Raw genomic sequence first — 11,498 nt, 5'->3', positions numbered from 1 at the left:
TTCCATCACCTGTTTGATTGTATTTTCCTGTTTTTTTTTTTTTTTAAGGACTCCTACCTGTTTGGTTGTATTTTCCTATTTTTCTTTAAGGTCTTGTAACTCTTTAGCAGTGTTCTCCTAAATTTCTTTAAGTGAGTTATTAAAGTCCTCCTTGATGATAGTAGAGGTACCATCATCATGAGATATGCTTGTGCTCGGAGTTTCTGGACACCCCCAAGGTCCTCACAGGACCCTCCACGGGATCTTAAGACCTCTGGTGAGTGGAACAGTACTTCTGCCAGGAGGCAGGTTCGAACACCAGATATGTGGGCACCTTTCCTGCAAGAGGAGAGCTTGCCTGCAGAGATTACTCTGACTACTGAAACTAAGGAGAGAGATAGTCTCCCAGGTATTCTGATAGGGGTTAACATAATCACCTGAGGAACAAGCTCTAACCAGAGACAACTATAACAGCTAGCTCCAGAGATTACCAGATGGCGAAAGGCAAACTAAGAATCCTACTAACAGAAATCAAGACCACTCACCATCATCAGAACGCAGCACTTCCACCCCACCCAGTCCTGGGCACCCCAACACAACCAAAAGGCTAGACCCGGATTTAAAAGCATATCTCATGATGATGGTATAGGACATCAAGGAGGACTTTAATAACTCACTTAAAGAAATACAGGAGAACACTGCTAAAGAGTTACAAGTCCTTAAAGAAAAACAGGAAAACACAACCAAACAGGTAGAAGTCCTTAAAGAAAAACAGGAAAACACATCCAAACAGGTGATGGAAATGAACAAAACCATACTAGATATGCTTTTAAGTCCGGGTCTAGCTTTTCGGGTGTGTTGGGGTGTCCAGGACTGGGTGGGGTGGGAGTGCTGGGTGGGGTGAGTGGTCTTTGTTTCTGTTAGTAAGATTCTTACATTTACCTTTCACCATCTGGTAATCTCTGGATTTGTTATAGTTGTCTCTGGTTAGAGCTTGTTCCTCTCGTGATTCTGTTAGCCTCTATCAGCAGACCTGGGAGACTAGCTCTCTCCTGAGTTTCAGTGGTCAGAGTACTCTCTGCAGGCAAGCACTCCTCTTGCAGGGAAGGTGCACAGATATCTGGCATTCGGACCTGCCTCCTGGCAGAAGATGAAGGCGCAAAACAGGGCCTGTCCCAGATGCTGTTAGCTTCTGTAGTCCACACTCTCACCTGTGCAGACTAGTCTCAGAGGGATCTGGGAACCAAGATGGCTCCCCCAGGTTCTCCTGCAAAGCCCTCCTTGGAGGGGTGGACACCTCTCCCCTGTCAGGGAAGGTGCCCCGATGTCTGGAGCCCAAAACGGGGTCTGCCTCAGAAGCTGTGTGGCTTCCACCTGTCCCAAAAGCTATTAGCTTCTGTAGTCCACACTCTTACCTGCGTAGACTAGTCTCAGAGGGATCCGGGAACCAAGATGGTTCCCCCAGGTGCTCCTGCAAAGCCCCATGTCTCCCTTTTTATTTCTGATTTTGTTAATTTGGCCATGGTTTATCTGCCTTTTAGTTAATTTGGGTAAGGATTTCTCTATCTTGTGTATTTTCTCAAAGAACTGGCTTTATTAATTCCTTGTATTATTCTCTTTGTTTCTAATAGGTTGATTTCAGTCATAAGTTTGAGTATTTCCTGCCATCGTGTGTGTGTTTGGTTCTTTGTGTTCTAGAGCTTTCAGGTGTGCTGTTAAGTTGCTAGTAGGAGATAGCTCCAATTTCTTGATGAAGGCACTTAATGCTATTTACTTTCCTCTTAGTGCTGCTTTTATTATATCCAATAAGTTTGGGTATGCTGTGCCTCCATTTTCATTGAGTTTTAGAAAGTCCTTAATTTATTTCTTCCCTGACCAAATGATCCATTTAGTTCAGTGTTATTTAGTTTCTATGAGTATGTAGGCTTTTTGGCTTTTTTTTTCTGTTGTTCTTGAAGTCCAGCTTTAATTGATGGTGATCTGATAAGATACAATGTGTTATTTCCATCTTCTTACATCTGTTGAGATTTGCTTTATGCCCAATTATATGGTCAATCTTTTTATTATTATTATTATTATTATTATTATTATTATTATTATAATATCTAAGTACACTGTAGCTGTCTTCAGACACACCAGAAGAGGACATCAGATCTCATTACGGATGGTTGTGAGCCACCATGTGTTTGCTGGGACTTGAACTCAGGACCTTCAGAAGAGCAGTGAGTGCTCTTAACCACTGAGCCATCTCTCCAGCCCTATATGGTCAATCTTGAAGAAGGTTCTGTGTGGTGCTGAGAAGACAGTATATTTGTATGTTTTGGGTGAAAGTTTCTGTAGATATCTGTTAGATCCATTTAGTTCATAACTTTAGTTAGTTTCATTGTTTCTCTTTTTAGTTTTTGTCTTAATGACAAAAGTGGGATTTTGAAGTCCCCCACTATTATTGTGTGAGGTTTGATGTGTGATTGGAGCTTTAATAATGTTTCTTTTATGAATGTGGGTGCCTCTGCATTTGGGGCAAAGATGTTCAGAATTCAGAGGTCATCAAATAAATAAATCTCTGAGGCACTATTTATTCTCAGTCTTGTTCTCTTCCTTGTTTGGTTTTGCTCATTTTCTGCTCATCTATCTGGAAATATGGGGATATAATAGATCTGTCATCTCCTTTTTACTATGGAGCCCACAATAGAATCTTTATTTCAGACATTAAGTTTTTCAGTTCGAAATTCTCGTTTTACTATTTGCTTAAACCATATTCACCCTCATTTCCTAAAGAATAGTTGTGCTATCTGCTCTGGAGCTGTCTCTGTGTCCAGTTGGTTCAGTGTCTTTGTTCCTCTGGGAAGCAAATGTATTCTGGTTCTTTGCATACTGAGTAGCCTTTTCTAGACCTCCTGAGTATGAAAACCTAGGTCTTGTTAAAAATCCTCTGGGCAAGACTGAGTTTGGTTTTAGGAGTTAGACAAGTCAATTAATATCTGTCTTCTAGTTGTGATGCTTTCCAGTGTTGGCTCAGACTCAAAAGGGTTTGACAAGCTTTTTGGGTCTGATTCTGAGCACACACTAGCCAGAGGCTAGTCTGGGACCCAGGTTTATGTCATAGTTCTCAGCCTCCCTCTCTCTCTCTCTCTCTCTCTCTCTCTCTCTCTCTCTCTCTCTCTCTGTGTGTGTGTGTAAGAGGGGGGCAGCAAACATCTCTTTTCTTTCAGAATCTCTTTAACAATTCATCATCATTACATTTATGGTATGTTCACAGAATGGCGATATTCTGTTATGGTAACTCTATCATTTCTTAACTATATCACCCAAATCAATTGTTATATCCTCCCCCCTCCCCCGACCCAACTCCGCCTCCAGTCTCAGCCCCATGCTTACTGGCTGATACATGGACATTTTATCATTCTCCAATTTGAGAAAGACTCCCACCCCAACCCTACAGCTGCTATAAAGTGACTTTGTTAATCCAGCCAGTAAAACGGAGAAAATCCAGGTTATTCATGGCCTTCTATTGATTATTAATACATTTTTTGTCATTTGCCCGTTTATCCATTTCTTAGAATATGAAAGTAGTTAAAATTCATAATTTGAACAGGATTTTGGGGGGAGGGGTATGCCATAGGTAATCAATGGAAGAGGCAGTGTTAAATAGGCTTATCCTGGTCTGTATCACCAAGTACTTTTCAGTGAGCCATGTTTTCTCTGTAGAGACAACCATGTAGAAAATTTAAAGTTTTCAACAATTAAATTTTTTGTATTGTTTGCCAGATATTTTTGCTATTTTAAGTTACTATTATTAAATATAACCATATTAAAAATTATCAAATGTAAACTGAAAACTAAGAATCAGCATGTACCCATTCCTCAAGGAACTACACAATTTCGGTAGGTGATATAGGTAAGAAATCATAGAACTCCTTCCAGTCAGCACCACCCTCGGGTCACCATGGGCATGAACCTTGGGCACCCTAGAATGCCAGGATCTTAGGATCACTGGTGAGTCGAATGTAACACCTGTTCTAAAACAACCATGAGGGGCCTGGGCCAGCAGAAGCAGGGACACAGGAAACCCTCCCTACCAGTGGCTCAGGTTCCTTCTGGTCGGTGCTGGTCTACCTTGGTTTTGAACACAGCAGGGAGCCCCACGGTCCCCCAGAGGAGGTACCACTTCCAAGCACTGTAACACACCCAGAATCTTAGGATTCCAGGATCCCAGGAGCTTGGTCACACCAGGATCTCAGGGTCTCAGAGGAAGTTTGACATCCAAGAACTTTGACACACCCAGAATCTCAGGTTCACAGGAGCCTGGAATCACAGGATCACAGAGAAAGCTAGACTCTGGGGAGTTCTGAACCAACCAGGATTACAGAAAGGACAGGCTCCAATCAGATATACTGAGGGGCACCTAGGACTTGACATAATCAGATGGCAGGAGGCAAGTATAAGAACAGAAGCAACAGAAACCAAGGTTATTTGGCATCATCAGAACTAAACTCTCCCACCATAGCAAGTCCTTGATAAACCATCACACCAGAAAAGCAAGATATGGATCTATAGTCATTCTCATGATGATGATGGAGTACTATAAGAAGGAAATAAATAACTCCCTTAAAGAAAAACAGGAGAACACATCCAATCAGGTGAAAGAATTGAATAAAACCTTCCAGGATCTAAAAATGGAAGTAGAAACAATAAAAAAAAAATCACAAAGGGAGACCACTCTGGAAATAGAAAACCTAGGAAAGAAGTTAGGAGCCATTGATGCAAGCATAACCAACAGAATACAAGAGATGGAAGAGAGAATCTCAGGTACAGAAGATTCCATAGAAAACATGGACACAATGATCAAATAAAATGCAAAATGCAAAAAGATCCTAACCCCAAACATCCAGGAAGTTCAGGACACAATGAGAAGACTAAACCTAAGGATAATAGGTATGTCTATAGAAGGAAGATCTCCAACTGAAAGGCCCAGAAAATATCTTCAACAAAATTATAGAAGAAAACTTCCCCAACCTAAATAAAGAGATGTCCATGAATATACAAGAAGCCTACAAAACTCCAAATATGTTGGACCAGAAAAGAAATTCCTCCCGTCACATAATAATCAAGGCACCAAATGCATAAAACAAAGAAAAAATATTAAAAGAAGTAATGGAAAAAAGTCAAGTAACATATAAAGGAAGACTTATCAGAATTACACCTGACTTCTCTGCAGAGACAATGAAAGCCAGAAGATCCTGGGCAGATGTCATACAGACTCTAAGAAAGCACAAATGCCAGCCCAGGCTACTATACCCAGCAAAACTCTCAAATACTATAGGTGGAAAACCAAGGTATTCCATGACAAAACCAAATTTAAACAATATCTTTCCACAAATCCAGCCCTTCAAATGATAATAAAGGGAAAACTTCAACACAAAGATGGAAACTAAGCTTGAGAAAAAGCTAGAAAGTAATCTTTCAACAAACCTAAAGAAGATAGCCACATGAACAGAATTCCAACTCTAGGAACAAAAATAACAGGAAGCAACAACAACTTTACCTTAGTATCTCTTAATATCAATGGACTCAATTCCCCAAATAAAAAACATAGACTAACAGACTGGCTACATAAACAGGACCCAACTTTTTGCTGCATACAGGAAACCCACCTCAGGGATAAAAACAGACACTACCTTAGAGTAAAGGGCTGGAAAACAATTTCCCAAGCAAATTGCCCCAAGAAAAAAGCTGGAGTAGCCTTTTTAATATCGAATAAAATCGACCTTCCACCTAAAATTCTCAAAAAAGATAAGGAGAGACACTTCTTACTCATCATAGCTAAAATTTACCAAGATGAACTCTTAATTCTGAACATCTATGCTTCAAATGCAAGGGCATCCACATTCATTAAAGAAAATTTGCTAAAACTCAAAGCACATATTATACTTCACACAATAATAGTGGGATACTTCAAGACCATACTCTCATCAGTGGACAGATTATGGAAACAGAAACTAAACAGACACACAGTGAAACTAACAGAAGTTACAAACCAAATAGATTTAACTGATATCTATAGAACATTTCACCCTAAAACAAAAAAGAATATACTTTCTTCTCAGCACCTCATGGTAGCTTCTCCAAAATTGACCATATAACTGGTCACCAAACAGACATCAGTAGCTTCAAAAATGTTGAAATAATCCCATGCATCCTATCAGATCACCATGGACTAAGGCTGATCTTTATTAACACTGAAGCTGAACAACACTCTACTCAATGATAATTTGATCAAGGAAGAAATAAAGAAATTAAAGACTTTTTAGAGTTTAATGAAAATGAAGCCACAACATACCCAAATTTATGGGACACAATGAAAGCAGTCCTAGGAGGAAAACTTATAGTTCTGAGTGCCTCCAAAAAGAAGCTGGAGTGAGCATACAATAGCAGCCTGACAGCACACCTGAAAGCTCTAGAACAAAAGGAAGCAAATTCACCCAAGAGGAATAGAAGGCAGGAAATAATCAAACTCAGGGCTGAAATCAACAATGTGGAAACAAAAAAGAAATACATAAAGAATCAACCAAACCAGGAGTTGGTACTTTGAGAAAAATCAACAAGATAGATATAACCCTAGCCAGACTAACTACAGGGTACAGGGACAATATCCTAATTAACAAAATCAGAAATGAAAAGGGGGATATAACAACAGAATCTGAGGAAATCTAAAACATCATCAGATCCTACTACAAAAGCCCATACTTAACAAAGCTGGAAAACCTGGGCGAAATGGACAATTTTCAAGATAGATACCAGGTACCAAAGTTAAATCGAGATCAGATTAATGATCTAAACAGCCCCATATCCCCTAAAGAAATAGAAACGACTGTTTCTATTAATAGTCTCCCAACCAAAAATAGCCCAGGACCCAGGGTTTAGTGCAAAGTTCTTTCAGACCTTCAAGGAAGACCTAGTTCCAATACTCCTCAAACTATTCCACAAAATAGAAACAGAATATACTCTCCCCTATTCATTCTATGAAGCCACAATTACTCTGATACCTAAACCACACAAAGACCCAACAAAGAGAGAGAACTTCAGACCAATTTCCCTTAATGAATATCGATGGAAAAATAATCAAAAAATTCTCACAAACCGAATCCAAGAACATATCAAAACGAACATCCATCATGATCAAGTTGGCTTCATCCCAGGGATGCAAGGATGTTTCAATACATGGAAATCCATCAACATAATTGACTATTTAAATAAACTCAAAGAAAAAAAAACACATGATCATATCATTAGATGCTAAGAATGAATTTGCCGAAGTCCAACACCACTTCATGATAAAAGTCTTGGAGCCGGTTGTGGTGGTGCACAATGGTAGGATTTGCTGAAGGAGGCAGAGGCAGGAGGATCGCAAGTTCGAGGACAGCCTGGGCTACACATTTGCCGGGCATGGTGGCACACACCTTTAATCCCAGCACTTGGGAGGCAGAGGCAGGCTGAACTTAACACACATTTCTCCAAACTTAGAAATATTTCTAAAATGTGACAAGCTGAAAATCTTTACATATTTATAATTTTATTTCTTTACAATTTACTTTCATATCCTTTCATTTTCTGAAGCATACTGTTCTCTTCTTATTACTTGTATCTAAGATATCATACTAATCTTTGGTCTGATTACTTTCAATTTGGGGAGATAAATTATTCAATGACATTCTAGATTCATACAAAGTGAATTTAATACCATCCTGTTCTATTCCTATTTTCTTCCCCTCAATCCTTTCCCATTTTCCCATACTGCCCTTCTACCATTCTGCATGAATTTTCTGTGCTTCCTCTTAAAAAACATTGGCCACAGTTCTGGCCAGTATTTATTAAAGCACTAAGTGCTGATTACATTTCACACAAAGCAGGAAGCTACATGACTGCATCTCTCAAGAATGTGTCAGATGCTGGATAACTTCTGATTCCCCGTTTCTACACATAAGCTGAGTACTGATGACTGTTGCTCTTGCTTTTGACATTTTTCAGTGGGAATAAATCAGTGGGTAGAGTTTTTCCATGAGTTCATATCTTCACTTAGGAAGCTCACAATCACAAGGCAAGTATACAATGAGCTACATAGATGACATTAAATGTCTAAGTGTTCGAAACAAAGATGGGTCCACGGTTATAACACTACAGTGTTCACAACTACTTTGGAAGTTTGATGATAGAAAACTATGCTGCTCATTTTTCTTAAATCATTATAACTTAACTAAAGGGGGGAGGGAAAGAAAGGGATGAAGGATAAGATGGGAGGAGAGAGAGGAAGATGAAGGGGGAGAGAGAGGGAGATGGAAAGAGAGGGGATGGAGAGGGAGATGACAGGGGAGAGGGATATGGGAAGAGGGAGACTTGAGGGGGAAGAGGGAGATGTGGCAGGGAGAGAGAGAGAGAGAGAGAGAGAGAGAGAGAGAGAGAGAGAGAGAGAGATTCTGGGAGAGAGGAGAGAGAGAGAGAGACTAGGAATGAATCAATTTTTTTTCTCTTGTACAAACATCAACACACAGAAGCTAAGGAAATGAACTAAGCTGCTCAGGTCACAGGATTAATTGATAACAAAGCCTAGGTAAAAAGTAAAGTCTCATTGGAGCATATTTTACAAGAACTGAATATATTATATAGCATGTAATTTAAAATTTAGAGACTGTAATATTCCAAAAAGAGTTAAAGGATTCATTTCAACTTTGTGAAATGGCCTTGGCAGTTTTTCTATCAGTTTGCTCAGACTAAATGTGCCTGCGTCAAGAAAATCATTTTCCATCGTGTGGAGGTGTAAAACATTACTAACAAAGGCCAAGCTTAGAGTCATCTGAGACTGACTAGTGCAGTCAAGTGAGACTAATTATAGTCCAACCAGAATTATCTCTCTTCTCTGTTTCAGGAATGCAAGGCGGTGGCCTCTGATGATAGACCCTCAAGGTCAGGCTAATAAGTGGATCAAGAACATGGAGAAAACCAATAGCCTTCAGCTCATTAAACTAAGTGACCCTTCCTATGTCAGGACTCTGGAAAACTGTATCCAGTTTGGAACTCCTGGTATGTAAGATGAGTAACAAGTGCAGGTGTGGAAATGCCCAGACAGAGCACAATAAGCACACACTTTGTAACTGTGTTTTGAAAACATCTGTGTCAGGCTTGCTGTTTTGTGTTTTGGGTATTTTTTTGTGGCTTTTTGAAGACAGGGTTTCTCTGTGTAGCTCTGACTGTCCTAGAACTCTTGCCCTAGAACTGTAGAGCAGGCTGGCCTTGAACTCGAAGATCTACCCTCTTCTGCCTCCTGAGTGTTGGGGTTAAAGGTGTGTCCCACCTCCACCTGGCTTATTAAGTGATGACCTGGCTGAACTCTCATTACTTATTAATAATCAAACGAGGACCTCCCAGACAGTAAACCTCTAGAAGACAGGGAGTTACAAAGTGCAGTTGTGGAGATGCCTCTAGGTTGGCTGTTTTAATTTTTATCTACCTGCTTTTCTTCAGTTTTCATTATTAATCTTCTACAGTTAAAAAGCCTACTTGATATTGCTATGCCAAGCATAGTTGAATACAACAGTTAGTTTCATTTTCTGTTTCTTCTTGAATTATGCTACAAAAGCACCAGGGAAATTGAACAGGTTCTGCATGTCTATCATCTGGCATTTGCAATGGAGAGATTAGAAAAATGACAAGAATTGTCTTAAATCAAGGTCTTGTGCAGGTGGCACACTTGCCAAAACAAAATGCATCGTGCTTGCAGTCTGCACTAATTGGGTCCTATTTTAAACCTGTGTGGCTTATCGAACTTAGCCAAATAAAGACAAGCACTTATGAAACCATAGCATATGTGGCTCCAGAAGAAGTTCCTCAGGTCCCTCTTGCTGTAAGAGCTGTATAGCTCCAACGGACATAACAAGCATGCTGGCAGTCCCATACCATCGATGTTTATTTGTTAGTAATAAGCTTGCTTTCAAGTTCTAATTACAATTTTAGGATTTTAGTGTAAGCATGAAATGAAAAAAATCTAAAATCTAAATTTATTTTTAAGACTTTGTCCACAGACATGCAAACACACACATGGTATTTCTTTCTATACTATTTTTTAATTTTAAACTATTTTAAATTCACATTAAATTGACACATAAATGTACACATTTATGGTATGCCATGCAATGTTCATACACATATGTTCTGTCAAATCTTGTAAACATATTTATATCATCAAACATCATTTTATATGGTAAAAATTCAAAGTCCTAATTTTTTACAACAGTGTGCAGTACATTATTTATAGTTACTTCAGTATGATATAGAACAACTTGTATTGTGGTGAGGTAGGAGCTACACAAAAAGGGAGCCATAATCTCTACTCTTCAAATATATTGCTTGTGTAGTGTCAGAATCATTCATTTATTAATATAATAAAGACAGAAAGTGAGAATCCCTCACAGGAGGACTAGTGAACTGAGTTTCTCCTACATAAGGACGAGAGTGGTATTCTGGGTTGGCCCCTTAGTTCTGGATCCAGAGTCTCTGCCTTTGCCATTCAGTGTTTAGTTCAATGACTCAGTTTCCTCACCTACACATTAGTTGTGTAATGTGAGGGAGAAATTACTTATTATTTATTGTATAATTAGTGTCAGATGGCTGCTCAGTCCATAGGGTTTTGTCAGTGGTATAGCTTGTGTTGACTTTTTCAATTACTGAGGATCTTTCAGAATGTGATAAGTGGCTTACTTATAATATCTTAAAACATAATGAGAAAGCCATAGGTGATGCTCTGTGTGAATTCAGAAATACCAGAGAGAATTTTTAGACAGAATTGTCACTTTAAGTTCTTCAAGCAGTTGAAATTATTTAATTTAAATATTAAAATGTTTGGTATGATAAAAGTAAAATGGACCATATGCTTGTCATTCTTGACATTTTTTGAATCTCAGTTATAGATTTTTTTTATGTTTAAATTTCATAATTATAGGGTAGGTAATAGAGGTAAACTATCTAATGCTTTTAAAATTATGCATCCTAATCATGGGAGAGAAAGACTACCTTGGGCATCTTAAACATCCATCAGTGAGATGCAACAGGAGAGAACAGAGGACTGCAGGTCACAGTGTACAGGGTGGGGCGAGCAACATTGCACAGACCTATAAAGATGTTTCTTATACACTGTGAACCAGACTTAAATAGGGTTCAGTGTTTTATCAACGAAAGTTGGAATCCCACTGTAGCTCTTACCATGTCATTTATTAAGAAGGCAGGTGAAGCCTGGCAGTGGTGGCTCATGTCTTTAATCCCAGCATTTGGGAGGCAGAGACAGGCGGATTTCTGAGTTCGAGGCCATCCTGGTCTACAAAGTGAGTTCAAGGCTGCGAGTGCTATACAGAGAAACCCTGTCTCGAAAAAAAAAAAAAAACCAAACAAACCAAAAATAAAAATAAAAATAAGAAGAAGGAGGAGGAGGAGGAGAAGGAAGAAGAAGAAGAAGAAGAAGAAGAAGAAGA

General features: G+C 39.1%; 1 protein-coding gene across 1 annotated transcript in view; it reads left to right on the top strand.

The window, feature by feature from the left end:
• The window catches only part of LOC110295232 (dynein heavy chain 7, axonemal-like), a 151,034-nt gene that overhangs the window by 32,159 nt on the left and 107,377 nt on the right, over positions 1-11,498 (top strand). Inside the window, exon 9 of the mRNA XM_029475280.1 lies at positions 8,903-9,057. Within this exon, the coding sequence (XP_029331140.1) occupies positions 8,903-9,057 (155 nt within the window). The remainder of the gene's footprint in view (positions 1-8,902; positions 9,058-11,498) is intronic.

This window comes from Mus caroli, chromosome 1, assembly GCF_900094665.2.
Source record: "Mus caroli chromosome 1, CAROLI_EIJ_v1.1, whole genome shotgun sequence".
In the NCBI taxonomy this organism is placed as follows: domain Eukaryota; kingdom Metazoa; phylum Chordata; class Mammalia; order Rodentia; family Muridae; genus Mus; species Mus caroli.
Note: the sequence above shows the minus strand (reverse complement) of the source record. Positions and strands in the feature narration are given on the sequence as shown.